Source organism: Anolis carolinensis, chromosome 5 (genome assembly GCF_035594765.1).
Source record: "Anolis carolinensis isolate JA03-04 chromosome 5, rAnoCar3.1.pri, whole genome shotgun sequence".
Lineage (NCBI taxonomy): Eukaryota > Metazoa > Chordata > Lepidosauria > Squamata > Dactyloidae > Anolis > Anolis carolinensis.
The window spans coordinates 103,891,363-103,908,642 of record NC_085845.1 but is presented as its reverse complement, the minus strand read 5'-3'; the positions used below and the strand labels follow the sequence as shown (position 1 = coordinate 103,908,642).

Below are 17,280 nucleotides of genomic sequence, written 5' to 3'. Positions count from 1 at the left end.
AGTGAGAGAATTGGCCGTCTGCAAGGACGTTGCCCAGAGGACGCCCGGATGTTTTGATGTTTTACCATCCTTGTGGGAGGCTTCTCTCATGTCCCCACATGGAGCTGGAGCTGGAGCTGATAGAGGGAGCTCATCCGCGCTCTCCCCGGGTGGGATTCGAACCTGGCAGCCTTCAGGTCAGCAACCCAACCTTCAAGTCACAAGGCTTTTATCCCCTAGGCCACCGGAGGCTTTGTAATTTAATAGGATTATTGTTGTATGGGTTGCAACAGATTGACAGGACTACATCTGGCCAGTTCTTGGGGTGCAGTGTTTTTAAAAGCAAAACTATTTTTACTAGTATTAGTGTCACTGGCTTCCTGTAGTTAGAAAGAGTAGTTACTTTGTTATTGCTGTCTTTGTAAAATTCAAAGCTAAAAGGCAGGATGACAGTAATTACAGTAGAGTCTCACTTATCCAACGTTCTGGATTATCAAACGCATTTTTGTAGTCAATGTTTTCAATACACCATGATATTTTGGTGCTAAATTCGTAAATACAGTAATTACTACGTAGCATTACTGCATATTGAACTACTTTTTCTGTCAAATTTGTTGTATAACATGATGTTTTGGTGCTTCATTTGTAAAATCATAACCTAATTTGGTGTTTAATAGGCTTCTCCTTAATCTCTCCCTGTTATCCAACGTATTCGCTTATCCAACATTCTGCCGGCCCGTTTAAGTTGGATGAGACTCTACTGTAATTGCAAATAAGGAAATTGCAACAAAGTGTCTAATGAAAATGTAAGCCACACTTCCTACAGAAGAAAATTGAGTAAGTAAAAAAAAAACCACCAATAAAGCACCAGCCTACCAATTACAACACTAAAACTAGATTAGACCAGGCTTAAAGTGACAGTTTTTCATTAGGAGTTGGAGTTGTGTAGCTTTCTAACATTCAGAGGGCCCTTCCAGACAGGCCCTATCTCCCAGGATCTGATCTCAGGTTTTCTGCCTTAAACTGGTTAATATGAGTCCTTGCTGCCAGATAATCTGGGATAAACAGAAAACCTGGAATCATATAAGACATGTATGGAAGGGCCCTTAGTAAGCAGTTAAGTGTAGCATATACATAATTCACATTTCACTATTGAGATGGAGCTGCACACACCAAGAGAGTGGATTCAGTGGTCCTTTTCTCGGGCCTGTCTTCATGAGAAAGTCAGTCAGAAGATAGGAGCTATTGCTGTTTTGCCACTTGAGAATATCTAGGCTGGGGTTACATGCTCAATATTATGAAAACCACCTCCATTTATTAGCCCTCACCCAATCTTTGTTGATTCCTGGCCCTGAACTGAAGAGCAGTTTGGTAATGGAACCACTTGCCCAAAGAGGTAGTGGGGTTTCTGGACCTCTTCAAAATAGCTGGGTAGCTATAAGCTACTAACTGGAGATTGTGCACTAACTGGAGTGCACTAATGGAGCAGAGGGTTGGAATAAATGGCCCATGAGGCCCCTTCCAATTTTGATTTTATAATTTTGAGCTGAGATTATGTCTCAAAATAGAATAATGGATTGGAATAATTGTGGAAGATTTTCATATTTCAAAATGTTAGTTCATTGACTTCCAATTTTTATTTGCCCAAGCAGTCCAATATAAGGAGAGATAGATTTAAAGTCTAGACAATTAATTTTTTGATCACTCCTTATTCTCTGAAGTCAAACAGCATTTTCCAGTTTGATGATTCTATGACTCTTAAGCATGCATAATTTGAAATTCTAAGATATATCCATCACTGAATGTCATCAAGCCCATGATATACTGTCAATTGTCAGATACTGTTATGAACCTTATTTTCCATAACTTGCCAAATAAAGGGTGGGAAGAGGGCATTTTTCTTATTGTCCTGGTGTCTGTCTCTCTTCCTCTTCTGCTGTGCCAAACAGTTTCAGCTTTTATGGCTGGGTTGCTGTGAGTTTTTTTGGGCTGCATGGCCATGTGAGGAAAGAATGCCATACAGCTGAAAAACTAACAGCAATCCCGTTTCAGTTGTTCCACAGAAATAGAAAAACATCTTTCCACCCCATTGTTATGACACAGCCTGACTTTCTTGCAAGAGGAAAAATACTCAATTCAGAGGAAAAGGCACAGGAGTCCCTCAGTTTGCAATCTTGATTGGATATCTCTTTTTTGTTCAGATTTCCTTGGTGAGGCCATGGAGATATCTGGAACATGAGGCTGGAAGCTTGGGTCAAGGTAACTGAGCTAACTGAGGACATGTCCTTAGGAAAACTCTGGCAGGCTTGGAGAGTCTCTTTAAGGCAATGGAGGAGGAAACGTTCAGAAGGTAAGAGGATATGTGCAGAAAATAGTTGGAAAGTCACTTCATATAAGGGAGATTTACAACTTCTGAAATAGACATCAAAGGGCTCCAGAGAAAAGAATAATTTACTAAAATACCAATAAAATCAAGTATCAAATAATTAGGGACAACAAAAACCATGCATACCGCAAGTTAGTATGGGTCCCAATAAGGTCACAGATCTCATGTTCATAAATGGTCCCTAACAATGCAATTCAAACCTTTTTGTCAGCTGTCTGGGAACTTTTTCACCAAGGGTTGCTATAACCAATTCCCCCTCCCTCTACTAGTTTTAAAGGGGAAGCTGAAAAGATTCTGCTAGCTAAAAAGCCAGATAAATCCAATTACACCTATACCCTACCCATGAAAGCCCAGTGTGAGTTGATGGATAATCTGTCAACATCACCACTGTTGCCCACCCTGCTTTATTAATTTTAAAAAAAGTTTTGGTGAAAAGACATCTAAATCCAATGTTTTAAAATTGAGGCATCCTTGAACTAAGGAACATATATTTGAAGCACAGGTTGGTGTCAAATACTGCTATAATTCTGCAATGTGGATGGTCACTGAGGGAGATCACCCAACAGCCTGTGCAAAGCTTTTCTGGTAAAGTATATTTTAGGTCCCTTTTACACTACATTATATGGTCAGTGTAGACCCATATAATGTAGTTCAATGCGGTTAAACTCTACATTGACCATATAATGTGGTTTCAAATTGCATTATATGGTATTGTAAATGGGACCTTGCTTTCTACTATCCTTTCTCCAGTCTGACCCAGAGGTGGATAATGTGTGATTCTGCAGATGTCACTGGACTGCAGCTAACATCATTCATCACCTTGGCCTAATCATTTTAGGGTTGATTGGAGCTAAAAGGTCACTCTCCCCATCCAGCCATAGAGCACTCTAAAAATAAACTCTGAGTTTACAAGATTTGAGCAAGGTTTGTTGACTGGGCATCTATAGGTCTCCTGTTTACATGTGTGTGTGCTATATGTGTCTTCAAGTCATCTGTCAACTTGAAGGTACATGAATTTCACAATGTTGTCTTAGGCAAGCAATAAGGTGATTTTGCCAGTTCCTTTCTCTGAAATAATAACCCACAGTTCCTGGTATTAATTGTTAGTCTCCCATCCAAATACTGTTTTAATTGACTTTTCTGACTTATGTGTTTTATCAGGTATGTCCTTAATATACACAAATGAATTATTATTATTATTATTATTATTGTTATTATTATTATTATTATTATATCCCGCCTCTATCTCCCCGCAGGGACTCAGGGCGGCTTACAAATGCAAAACAAGTATACATACATAAAACATCAAATACCGAAAACGCACAAATGAAAACATACGATTAAAGGTAAGGTAAGGTTTTCCCCTCACGTTAAGTCCAGTCGTGACCGACTCGGGGGTTGGTGGTCATCTCCATTTCTAAGCCAAAGAGCCGGCGTTGTCCATAGACACCTCCAAGGTCATGTGGCTGGCATGGCTGCATGGAGTGCCGTTACCTTCCCGCCGGAGCGGTACCTATTAATCTACTCACATTTGCATGTTTTCGAACTGCTAGGTTGGCAGCAGCTGGGGCTAACAGCGGGCGCACATTCTGTTCCTGGGATTCGAACCTGGGACCTTTTGGTCTGCAAGTTCAGCAGCTCAGTGCTTTAACACACTGCGCCACCACCAAATCAAATCAAACCATTAATAAGACAAAGCTAAAACGCAGCAATAAAACATAAGGATGGGCTGATCAAAGTGCACTAAGTGAGACTTGTAAACATGGAGGAAGTTAAAAGTGCTATAAGAACATGGGGGAGAAGCCAAAAGTGAGTTGAATCCTGAGGCTATATAGAGAAATTGTGATATGCACATGCCTCCTAGAGGGAGCTTATGATTTGGGCCAATAGGGCAAATGTAATATCAGTATCTCCATAAAGTCATAACGGACTTAAATTTTATTGAACTCACATAAATCAGGATATGCACAATAGTTGCACTGGGGAACAACATGTAATGGTAGAGATGCAAAAATGGTAAGCAACAAATCACAATGTGTAGAACCAGTTGCTTTAGGATGGAGAGATGTGAGCAAAGGGTTTGGAATTAAGCAATGAGAAACTGCAAGGGCTACTAAGAGGAGTAAGAGGGGGAGAGGAAAAAAGCAGTTTCAGAGTAAGGATTAAGTAATTGTTTCTCTTATACACACACAAACAAACCAGATAATAAGGGGGCAATAAGTTTTCAACATAACTAGAGTTACTTGTTCTTTTTTCCCATTGAAGTTTTCTTGTGAGATGCTAGGGTGCACTTCTGGCTGGAATAGTAAAGAGGGTAAACATACCAAGGTCCTCTGTCGGTCAGGACTTTGAGAAAGAGAATGAGCTAACAAGATTCTCTGCCCAAACTCTCAGATTCTGTGAGTCTAAAATAGTGATTTCAGCTAAAACAGACAAAGCCTAACTAGGTATTTTCAGCAAGAGGTCTCCAGAAACAGAAGATGAGCAGGTAGACAACCCCTCTCTCCCCAGAATTTAACATAGTTTTAAAAGCATCCCAGAGCAGGGAAAAATAAGCATAGCTTCAGGAGGTCCTCTAAACAATGGGACTTCTTTCATACAAAGGGTGCCTATTTGAATTTCCTGTAAGGTGTTGCCTGATGCTTTGTGTAGCTAAAGTTGGTAATGGCTCTCACAAACATCAGCTTAAGAAAGACTTCACAGAAGTGTTAATTTGATTACACTTGCCTCAAAGGTGAGATTTCCTATCAATGTCCTATCCTCTCTATCCCAGCTGCAGGATCACATGCTGGGAGAGGCAGAATCTCCCAGGGAGAGTGATCAGTATTTTAATAGTATAATCAAGGAACTAATTATATGATTAATAATGGAGTTCAATATAGATTCTAGTTACAGGATTTGACCAGGAGATGCCTTTTCAACAAGCCCCTATCTTTGTTTTTAAAAAAACATAAAATGTTCATCTGGCAGGGTTGTTGTTTTTATTTTTGTTGTTATTGTTGTGCACTTTCAATTTCCAGCCTATTGTGACCTTAAGGTGAAGGGGAGGGGGGAGTGCCTTGGAAAACTTTGTTCATAAAAAGTTTGCCTTCAGATCGTCTGAAGATGCCAGCCACAGATGCAGATGAAACATCAGGAGAAAATGCTACTATTTATTTATCGTGTCAGAAGCTTCTTTTTTTGTGTGTGCCAAGAGCAACCTGAGTCGCTTCTGGTGTGAGAAAATTGGCCGTCTGCAAGGACGTTGCCCAGGGGACGCCCGGATGTTTTGATGTTTTTACCATCTTTGTGGGAGGCTTCTCTCATGTCCCTGCATGGAGCTGGAGCTGATAGAGGGAGCTCATCCACGCTCGCCCCAGGTGGGATTCGAACCTGGCAGCCTTCAGGTCAGCTACCCAACCTTCAAGTCACAAGGCTTTAATCCACTACGCCATCGTGTCAGAAGCGAATTGAGAATACAGTTATAATGTATAGAAAAACCACAAAAATGTTAGAAACTTGACATTATACTAAATTTTCTTTGACCAGAAGCTGGCCACTTCAAGTGCCTCTGGTGTCGCTGTAAGAAGGTCCTCCATTGTGCATGTGGCAGGGCTCAGGCTGCATTGTAGTCAGTGGTCTGTGGTTTGCTGTTCTCCACGCTCGCATGTCGTGTACTCCACTCTGTAGCCCCATTTCTTAAGATTAGCTCCGCATCTTGTGGTGCCAGAGCGCAGTCTATTCACTGCCTTCCAAGTCGCCCAGTCTTCTGTGTGCCCAGGAGGGAGTTTCCCGTCTGATATCAGCCATGGATTGAGGTTCTGAATTTCAGCCTCCCACTTTTTGACTCTCGCTTGCTAAGGTGTTCCTGAGAGAGTAGGTGTTCTCTGTAGATCTTAGGAAGCTATTTCTTGATTTAGGCATTGACATGCTGGCTGATATCCAAACAGAGGAGGAGCCAGAGATGTCAATGCTTTGTTCCTTTCATTGCTGGCTACTACTTCCTGATGGATGTCAGGTGGTGCAATACTGGCAAAACAGTATAATTTCTCCTGTGATGATGCGGTATGTCTCATTAAGAGCCACGTCAATTGTTTTAATGTGGTGAAATGTATTCCATACTGGGCATGCATATTCAGCAGCAGAGTAACAAAATGCAAGGGCAGATATCTTCATTGTGTCTGGTTGTGATCCCCAGGTTGTTCCAGTCAGCTTTCAAATGATATTAATTCTAGTTCCCACTTTTGGCTTGATATTCAAGCAGTGCTTCTTATAAGTCAGAGCACTTATAAAATGCTACTAGAGCACGGCCATACAGCCCGGAAACCACACAACACTCCAGTTTGCCTTTGCCTGCCTCTGAGGCTGACAGTATCACTTGCCCAAGGTTATCCAATGGAATTTACGATCAAGCAAGGATTCAAAACCTGTTTTCCAGAGTCCAATATTCAAACCTGCACACATGGTGACTCCCTAGAAGTGTTGTGCAAGCTCGAATATTCTGATCTCTATTTGTAGGGACTGTGAGAAATTTGACTTATTGCCTAAGCCTCCAAACACCTACATTCTTAGACTCGTGGTGATCCTGTGAATGAAAGACCGCAGAGTGACTAGCTGATTTTGAAAGCTAAGTGAGATTATCTTGATTTAGTGTTTGGGTGGGAGACTAACAATTACTAATGGGAACTGTAGACTATATTTCAGAGGAAGGAACTGGCAAAACCACCTTCTCCCTTGCCTAAGACAAAACTGTGAAATTCATGTACCTTCAAGTTGACAGATGATTTGAAGACACATATCGTACACACAAATGTAAATGAGAGACTTGTAGGATGCCCAGTCAACCAACATGTCTTGCTCAAATCTTGTAAATTCAGAATAGTAGCTTTCTAAACTGAATCAATTCACCTGTAATATAATCTTTCTCCTTTTGTATTGCCTTTCACTTTATGAGGCATTAAGTTTTCCAATAAGTCATTTCATTTCAGGGTATGTCAAAATACAACAGCCTCAGTGTGATTTTCTCCACTTCTAGCAAGCATTCACACTTGTTTTTGCTGTAGGACCATTTTTTTTGTCACCAGGCCATGGTATCCAACTAACAACAAACAACAAACAATAACTTTATTTTTATATCCCGCCACAATCTCCCCACGGGGACTCGGGGTGGCTTACAAGGGGCCAAGCCCGACAACACAATTAAAATAAAGTAGACAAAAACATAGTGCACAATTCACAGTATAAAATAATTAAAACAGCAGTACAATATAAAACAGAATATTATAACAGTAATTAACTAACTATAGAACTTTTCTCCAACATCATCTTTCAGAAGAGTTGATGTTCTTCCTGCCTGCCTTTTTCATTGTCAGGCTTTCACAACTATACATAGAGATCGGAAATATTATTACCTAATCATTTAATGATATGTCTATACACTTAAGGGCCTTATCTAGTTCCGTCCTTAGTCTTTTACTGATTCCTTCATTACAATCTCCTTCGTGGACTGTTGCCAAGGTATAGGCTACGTCAATGTACTCCGTACAATATTTGTTAAAGTTATTCAAATAATTTTTGACCATTTTTTGTCTATGTAACATAATTGCATTTTCTTCCTTAACCTTAATCTGTTGTTGTTCCAAGCATTTTCTATTTTCCCCTAGTAGAAATGTTGTCGAACTACAAGACGGGCCCACCCTAGAAGATCTATAAATCAAGGGCTCCACAATAATATGTTATTTTTATCATTTTTAAACCTTTTCGAACCTGTGCTGATCCATAGAAGCTGAGATTGGGGATGGATTAGCAGCAGCTTTACCCCCACAAAGACTTTATTGTTTAAAGCCTTTAATAAAGTGTATCTATTCTTCCTGACTTTCTGCCTTTTGTATCTTTAAATATATATTGTATCCATTTATTTTATATATATAAAAAGGCAATGTGCGTTTTTCCCATGGAGTAAACAACAAAACCACTGAACCAAATCACACCAAATTTGGCCACAAAAGACATAGTCATCCAATCTATGTCTTACAATAAAAAAAAACCCAGAAAAATAAAGTCCAAATTACAGAGGATGAGAAAGAGCCGTTCTCTCCCTGACTGCCAGTTAGAAGGGTAGGCCCCGCCCCCTTCAATTCCTAGCAACCCCCTCAGCCACAATGGCACCTGGGAACAGGCAGGGTTCACTTATGCCTCTTTCACACTGCCTATAAAATACAGATTATCTGATTTGAACTGGATTATATGGCAGTGTAGATTAAAGGCCCTGTCACACAGCTATACAATCCAGAATGCCAAGGCAGATAATCCACAGTATCTGCTTCAAACTGGATTATCGTGCGTCCACACTAGATTTTATACAGTTGTGTAGAAGGGGTAATGACCGAGACCCCGGCTTTCAAATTAATTTGAACCCGCAGCGGAGAGTTCCGCAGATCCATCACCAAAAGGAACGGAGCGGGACCGCAGCAGACTATTATTAAAAGATCTTTTTTTCTTCACTTTCCCCTTCCCTGAACTATGTAACAAATCCCCCAATAAAAGTAGCATTTATTTTAGCAGTAACACTCTCTATCTGGTTATTTTGGTCTTTCTCTGACTCCTTCCTTTGCATGCAATTTCTCTCTCCCTCTCTCTCTCACTAACCCGTCTGATCTTTAAACCCTGGCGGAGGCTTCCCCGCCATAGGTTAATACAGCGGACGATACAAATTGGCTCATATCTTTATCAAAATTACCCCTGGCACGCTCTTCTTTTAGTCCTAATCCTTTCTAAGGCTCCTGACTCAAGGACCACCAGCGGAACCAAAATCGGTCCAGTTCTCAGCACCTCATCAGCTGACTGTCAAACGGAACCGACTGCTCCTTTCAAGCCAGACTGCTCTCTTCCAGCCTTATCCAGGACTTTCCTCTCTCCGCGACCCGCGGGATGGTTTTAGGAGATCCCTGGTCCCTTTCTGTGAACTGGGGATGGGGGGATCGCTCTTCCGCTGGGGAGACATAGTTCTCCAAGGACCTTCGCCCTCTCTACAGCCTGCCAGGAGGGTGCCTGGACGGGCGCCCTCCACGTTTCATTCATACCTTCATAATTTTATGAAGGAGAAGAACACTCTTCCCCAGACCTATCCCTGGACTTATGAAATCTTATACTTCCAAAGACTGCAACCCACATGTGCCTCTTCCCCATGCCATCTCTATGAATTCCTTCCACCACAGATGAACTCTTTTCATCATGTATCCGTGAATTTTCATATTCTATGTACCTGGACACCCTCATGAATCACTGTTGTATGAATTTCTAATCGTTGGGCTAACTTCATGAATTGTGAAATCATGCTGCTAAAACTCCACTTTTATGAATTTCCATATTGGGTTCCCCAGATGTTGTGTACTTCGTTCTTATCAAATGTTTTCAAATTGTTTATATCATTCATGATTCCCCTTCATGCAATGTAACCCACCTCTATGGCTTCTCCCTTACCTCCTTGAAATCTATCTATCTGCCTATATGTATTTGTACTCTTTGGGATCCCCGGAAAATATGTATTTTTCCCAGCTGGGTTTATATTCCAACTTTATTTTATTTTTCATTTTATTTCATATAATTGCCAATTCATGAAATCAGATAGGGAATATTTCGAACTCAACTTGAACCCCAGGACCTGCCCCATTTCCTATGACCCAGGCTTACCTTCCCAAAAACAAAAGGTTAATCCGCTGCCGCTTAACCTAATCAGATTCAGATTGCATGGACAATATAGGGCTTGAGTCGCCGAATTCGGAGTATTTTGACCTAAAGGTGATTCGCCTTCAAGGCAAACATTGTCATATCTCCTCCAAAGGACATCTCAGGAAGGCGCCCTGCTGGGCCCATCGCCACCCATCCTTACTTCCACCTCTGACACCCCAAGGCATATCTGAAATCCGTGTACGTGACAGGAACCCTTGATTGCTGTCATTAATCCCTTTAGAATTCGGCCGGGCAGGATTTAATCCGATCCTTCCTGCTCAGTCACTTCATTGTTCCAATAACTCCCGCCTTCTCCTCTCTGATTGGCCCGAGTGGGGACAAAAAGCAACTCCCTATTGGGCCAGCAGAGCAAGGCGGGAAACGAAAGCCCGCCTCGTTCAACCCTTTAGCCTATCCGCGATCAGATGGGCGGGGGAGCGGGGCGGGAAATTCAAGGGGCTGTCAGACTGAAACATTGTATAAATATGGCTTTATTTGGGTTATATGGTACCCTAGTAGACTGAATGATCACTACTAGAGTCCTTTTCAGCTGAATCGCTCAATAAAGACTCCTTGGCGGATTTTCCTTCAACTTTGGCGGACCTTCTTCATTTCGGCTTCAGGTTGTATTGCGGCTCATATTCTCCTATTGGCTCCGCCAAGGTCCATTCTCTCAGGACCGGATCGGCTCTCTCCTTAAGGGGCCCGATCCTCTAAAAACGCGGTCGACAACAGGGGCCTCATATAATACTGTTCAAAGCAGATAATCCACAGTATCTGCTTCAAACTGGATTATCGTGCGTCCACACTAGATTTTATACAGTTGTGTAGAAGGGGCCTCATATAATACTGTTCAAAGCAAATAATATAAGATTATAAATATAATATATAAAATTGCTGTGGTGTCAGAACCCTGCTACTAGAGCCTGGATGTGGCTCTGAGTTTCAGGGTCACTGACATTGATAAGACACCTGCGTCCCAGGACTCGGAGGAGAAACGGCTGATGGACTTGGCGGGGAATTTGCGCGGGGTTTTACTGAGCGGGAAGAGACTGTTCAAATGAGGGGGAGGGTATATAAAGGAGGGTTGGCCGGAGCCTCCCATTCTTGGCTTTTCTGATGTTCATGTTTCCTACAGTAAAAGTTCCTGGTGATACCACAGAGAGTCTCGTGTGTTCATTCAGGAGCGGCTGTGGTGAGCTGACACTAAGCCAAGAATACGGACACCATCCCGCTGTAGCGGTGAGGTGTAACATGCAAGTGGAGGATGAAGAGCTCTTGGGCGCCGGAGGAGGAAGGTCGGAAAGGGCAACTCCCGAGACGGACGCTGAGTTCCACCAGCTGGCGGCCCTGGCGTCATCCACCGCTTATGCCCAGCCAAATGGGGTAACCCAGAGGCGCGGAGTGGTGCGGGGAGATAGCACCGGAGGAGAGGAAGGTTCACCTTCCCCAGGCCCGCAAAAGATGGTGTTTCTGGAGGAGAGGATGTCGGCGATGGAGACCACCCTGGCAGTGATGTCGAGGGCGATGGAGCGCCTGGCGGTTTTGGCGGAGCCGGAGCGAGGAAGGGAACTCCGGGCTAGCTCAATGTGGGACGTGAGCATGGGAAGCAGCCAGGGCTTTGCAGACCTCCCAGCACCGAAGGGAAGGGAAATGCGAAAGGAGCCCGGTGCCCGGCCCAAGATCCAAACGAGCCTGACGCGGGTGGAGGAGAGTGACGACGAAGGGGAAAAGCCTCCGAGAATCCCGGCTACGCTCCCAACTGAGACCCTGGTGCCCCTGGCGAATGCCGGGCGTGGCACAGGACAAAGGGAAGCAGCAGCGGGGCCCACTGGCCCGCAAGGGGGCTTGCGACGGGCGGAGAATTGGGGATTGCCACCACAGGGACCCCTACCGAGACGAGAGGAACTAAGGATCGAGTTTGGGGGAGAGTCCTCTGAACTGGATTTTTTCCTGACCACGGTGAGGGGCTATATGGAGGACAATGCCCACACTTTTAGAACGGAATCCAGCCGGGTACGGGCCATTGGTGCAGTGTTGAAGAGGGGAGCGGCCAGCTGGTACGTTCAACTACACGCGCGGCGCGACCCATGTCTGGGGTCACTCCGACGCTTTATGGGGGCCCTGGAGACCCGTTTCCGAGATCCACTGGAGCAGATCCGGGCGAGGGAGGAGTTGAAGACCGTCTCCCAGGGGCAGAGGTCGGTATCTGAGTATGCGGAGGAGTTCCAATGCCTCGCTGAAAAGGTGCCGGAATGGTCTGCAGTGACAAAGATAGAACTCTTCAAAGAGGGGCTCAGGCGGGAGATCCTCTCCTGGGCGGTGCATCGTGATGAGCCTGACACACTGCGCGGATGGATTCAGCTGGCGGGGCGCATCGAGACATCGCTGGCCCAGGCGAGGAGGCACCGAGGAGGGCTACAGCAGCGGCCGCAGATGAAAGAGGGGAGCCGGAAGGAGGGATCAACCCCAGCCGGGAGGAGAACGGAGCCGACAGGGAACGTGAGCACCAGCAGGAGGGGCTGCTTCGTGTGCGGCCGTTTGGGCCACAGGGCTGCCGAGTGCTGGCAGAGAAAAGGGGAAGGCGGAGGCCCGCCCAAACCAAGAGCCGTGGCAGGGAAACGCGCCGAGGAAGAACCACCGATGAGGCACCACTCGGGGGGGTTGGTAAGTCAGGACAAAGCCATGATAGTGGTCCCCATTCAGCTGGAAAGTGGCAGCAAACAAGCAACCTGCAAAGCATTTGTGGATTGTGGATGTTCCAGGAACATCATCTCCCCTGAATTAGCCGAGGGATTGGGATGCGAAAGAACGAACCTAGAATCCCCAATAGCTTTTTCGCAGTTGGACGGATCCACAGCATCGGGATCATTAGCTAAGTACAGTGCCGAAGATGTAAAGTGTAAGATAGGGAGTTGGGAAGGAAAGGTGTCATTTGTGATATCACAAATAGCCAGCTATAATGTTATACTAGGCATGCCATGGCTGGGGCAGGCCAACCCGCAAATCAACTGGGAGGATAAGAGCATGATCTTCAGGATGAAGTTGGAAGGAGGGAGCCAGGAAGTGGAGAGGGAGCCGGGGAAAAGGGGGGAGGAAGACTCTATCAGGATAGCAGAACTGGCAGATAAATTACCCCCAGAGTATCGGGATTTTGTGGACGTATTTGATGAGAAGGAAGCAGACAGTTTCCCACCGAAGCGGAGAGTTGAAGTGAAGATAGAGCTAGTCCCAGGAGCAGAGCTTCCTAAGGCAAAAATATACCCAATGTCGGCTAGGGAAAAGGAGGAACTGAGAAAATACATTGATAAAAACCTAGCGAGGGGTTTCATAGAGCCTTCAAATTCCCCTCTAGGGGCGCCTGTGTTGTTCAGGCGCAAAAAGGACCAAACGCTGAGGCTCTGCATTGACTACAGGGGCCTGAATGCAATCAGTTCTGTAAATAAATACCCCCTACCTTTAGTGAAGGACTTGATCGCCCAGTTATCGGAGGGACAGATATTCACTAAATTGGACTTAATTGAAGCGTACCATAAATTGCAGATTAAACCAGAGGACAGGTGGAAGACGGCCTTCTCCTGTGCATTCGGATTATTCAATTATCGTGTGCTCCCTTTCGGTTTGTGCGGCGGAGGCGCCGCGTTCATGCAATTAATCAACGAAGTGTTGCATCCATTGTTGTACAAGGGAGTCTTTGTTTTTTTAGATGACATATTGTTAGTATCTCGGACTAAGGAGCAACACATAGAACTAGTCAGGGAAGTCCTGCAAAAGTTGAGAGAAGCAAAACTGTATGCGAAGCTTGCCAAATGCGAGTTCAATAAAGACCAGATAGACTTTCTGGGGTATAGGATTTCCTCCCAGGGAGTGGCGATGGACCCTGCGAAGGTAGAAGACGTGAGGGGGTGGGAAGCCCCCAAAACACGGAAGCAGCTGCAATCCTTCCTAGGGTTCGCAAACTTCTATAGAACATTTATCAAGGACTTTGCGCGCCTCACTTTGCCATTAACGGATTTGTTAAAGACTAAAGGTAGGGGAGAAACAGCCAAAGTGAAGGCCCCAGGGGCCAAACTGACCTGGACAATAGAATGCCAGGAAGCTTTCGAAGCCCTTAAAAAGCGTTTTACTGAGGAGCCTGTCCTACAGCACCCTGATATGTCTAAGGCCTTTGTACTACATTGCGATGCGTCAGACCGGGCATATGGGGCAGTTCTGCTACAGAAAGACGAGGGGGGGAACCTGAAGCCATGTGGCTATCTGTCAAAAAAGTTTAGCGATACAGAAAAAAACTGGCCGATTTGGGAGAGAGAAGCCTTAGCGATTCTAAAAGCACTAGAGTGCTGGAGACACTTTCTGGAAGGAAGTGGAACACCGTTTGAGGTGTGGACTGACCATAGAAATTTACAGTATCTAAGATCCCCTCGTAAACTATCAGCGAAGCAAATTAGATGGGCCCAATATTTCAGCCGTTTTGATTTCAGACTCAGATTCTTCCAGGGGAAACATAATATACTCGCTGACGCTCTCTCTCGGATGCCTCAGCACGGGGGAGGAATTCAGGAATCTGAAGGGAGTATTTTTCTTGATAAGCAATGGGGCCTGGCAGTACTAACTCGAGCACAAGCGGCCAAAGAAAACAAACGTACTGCCATTTCCACGGGGGGAGGAGAAATATGGGAGGAAGAGTTGAAGCGAGCGTATGGAATGGACAAATGGTTACAAACAAACAAAGAAAAGGGAGAATTGTGTGGGGATTTGGTGTTTGTAAATAAGAAATTGTATATTCCTGAATGTTTAAGACGAGAAATGTTAAGGAAGTACCATGATAACAAGGGTGCGGGTCATCTAGGCCCCACCAGGACTATTAAACTGTTGGCCAAACAATGCTGGTGGCCCGGAATGAGGAAAGACGCCAGGGGGTACGTCACGCAGTGTGAATTATGTGCAGAGGGAAAAACACCACCGGGGAAGCCCCAGGGGCTATTGCAGAAGGTGGTGGAGCCCATGAGGCCATGGGAATGCGTAGCCATGGATTTTGTAGGCGAACTACCCCCCAGCAGAGGCCACAGATACATTTGGACAATATTGGACCTATTCTCAAAACAGGCACACTTTGTGGCTCTGCCAAAACTCCCTTCAGCTGAAAAACTTGCTGATTTGTATGTGAAGCATGTATATCGCCTACATGGGTGTCCCGACAAGATAATTAGTGACCGGGGAGTCCAATTTACTGCAAAATTTTGGGGAAAATTCTTACAGCTGTTAGGAGCAGAAAGGAACCTGAGCTCGGCCTTTCATCCCGCGACCAACGGGGGGGTCGAACGTACCCAACAGACACTGTGCCAATTCTTAAGGATGTACACCAATTATAGACAGGATGATTGGGCGGACCTTCTTCCGTTTGCTGAGATGGCTTTTAACGGGGCCGTACATTCGGCCACAGGTCGTGCCCCATTCGAAATAGTATACGGACAGGAGGTGTCACCTTTCCCCAGGCTACCCGAGTGGAAGGAAGGGGAGGGCCAGACCGACGAGGAATGGCCGGCCAAAATCAAGCAAGGGTGGCAAACCGTGGTAGAGGCATTGCGGGAAACACAAAAGAAGTACAAGCTCTTTGCGGATCGTAGGCGCCGAGAGGGGGACAAATTGGGCGAAGGAGATCTGGTTTGGCTGAGCACAAAAAACCTGAAATTGGGGTTCCCATCCAAGAAATTGGCTCCACGCTATATAGGACCATTCAGGGTAGCAAAAAGAATAAACGAAGTGACCTATGAGCTGAGGCTACCAAAGGACCTAGGAAAGGTACACCCGGTATTCCATTGCAGCCTGTTAAAAAAGTATAAAGGAACTCTGGACAGCGGAGAACAATAGTTGTGTTTAATCTTTTCCTTCCAGGACGAAGGGGAGGAGGACGCCATGTCAGAACCCTGCTACTAGAGCCTGGATGTGGCTCTGAGTTTCAGGGTCACTGACATTGATAAGACACCTGCGTCCCAGGACTCGGAGGAGAAACGGCTGATGGACTTGGCGGGGAATTTGCGCGGGGTTTTACTGAGCGGGAAGAGACTGTTCAAATGAGGGGGAGGGTATATAAAGGAGGGTTGGCCGGAGCCTCCCATTCTTGGCTTTTCTGATGTTCATGTTTCCTACAGTAAAAGTTCCTGGTGATACCACAGAGAGTCTCGTGTGTTCATTCAGGAGCGGCTGTGGTGAGCTGACACTGTGGTATAATAAAAAAGAACAATATAATCTCTAAAATCATGACAGTAAATAATGAAAAACACTCTGAAAACAGGGAAATCCCAGACAGCAAACAATCAGGGCCAGCTAACACCTCCAAACAAAAGATCCCCCCAGGGATAAAGCAGCCAGTCTTTGAAACTGAAAGGTCATTACATGCTAATCATTCTAGCTAATTGCAGTATTCATACTTGCCTCCAACAGACAAAAAAGAAAAAGAAACAACCAGAAATATTGTATATTCACAAGCTTTAGGAAATAACATATACTAACTACCACTAATTCCTCAATGCCTATATCGCCACACTTCGCCACAGCAATGTGTGGCCGAGGACAGCTAGTTTTATATAATATGTACGTTTCCTTATAATGCAGTAAGACCCAGAGACAATCACCTTTTTGTAACCCTGCTGTGGCATTTCCTGACCAGGAAGGTTGGGCAAATCCTTCTGCCTGTTTTTCAGCCAGAGCCATTATCATAGTCCATTGTTCATCTATGCAGAGATAGACAGTTTCCTGTGCCAGCCCAGATAAGCCAGAAAATATTTGTATAGTGAAATGGTCCATTTGAGGCTGAGAGACTGTTGTCTGCAGAAGCAGAGTCTCAGAGTATGTACATTTGTTAAACTTCTTTATTGAAGGCCAACCCTTTAATACTGAGAATATCACCTTTTGTCCCAGAAATGGCTCACCTTTGTTAACACGGAACTGTACAGTTGAGATTATCAAAGAGCATTTTTTAATTTAATTTTTTATTTATATCCCACTTTATCTCTCCATATGGAGACTAAAAGCAGCTCACAATCAAAAACATTACAATTTAAAATATACAAATACCCTGTTTCCCTGAAAATAAGACATCCCCAGAAAATAAGACCTAGTAGAGGTTTTGCTGAATTGCTAAATAAGGCCTCCTCCGAAAGTAAGACCTAGCAAAGTTTTTGTTTGGAAGCATGCAGGATTGG

The 17,280-nt window shown here is 44.6% G+C and overlaps 1 protein-coding gene and 1 long non-coding RNA gene across 2 annotated transcripts in view; both read left to right on the top strand.

Moving 5' to 3' along the window:
• The window catches only part of LOC134299363 (uncharacterized), a 39,513-nt gene that overhangs the window by 11,826 nt on the left and 10,407 nt on the right, over positions 1 to 17,280 (top strand). The window lies entirely within an intron of this gene.
• Positions 9,583 to 16,245, top strand: LOC134299362 (uncharacterized). The gene is made up of 2 exons (XM_062982070.1): positions 9,583 to 12,742; positions 15,971 to 16,245. Exons 1-2 carry the CDS (start codon positions 11,195 to 11,197, stop codon positions 16,010 to 16,012), a joined length of 1,590 nt encoding a protein of 529 aa, XP_062838140.1. The 5' UTR covers positions 9,583 to 11,194; the 3' UTR covers positions 16,013 to 16,245.

Excerpts from the sequence above, each read along its gene's own strand:
- LOC134299362 (XM_062982070.1), top strand. The coding sequence starts at position 11,195 with ATGTTCATGTTTCCTACAGTAAAAGTTCCTGGTGATACCACAGAGAGT. Across the intron at positions 12,743-15,970 it reads GGCACCACTCGGGGGGGTTG|GACGAAGGGGAGGAGGACGC; the intron begins GTAAGTCAGGAC and ends TTTTCCTTCCAG.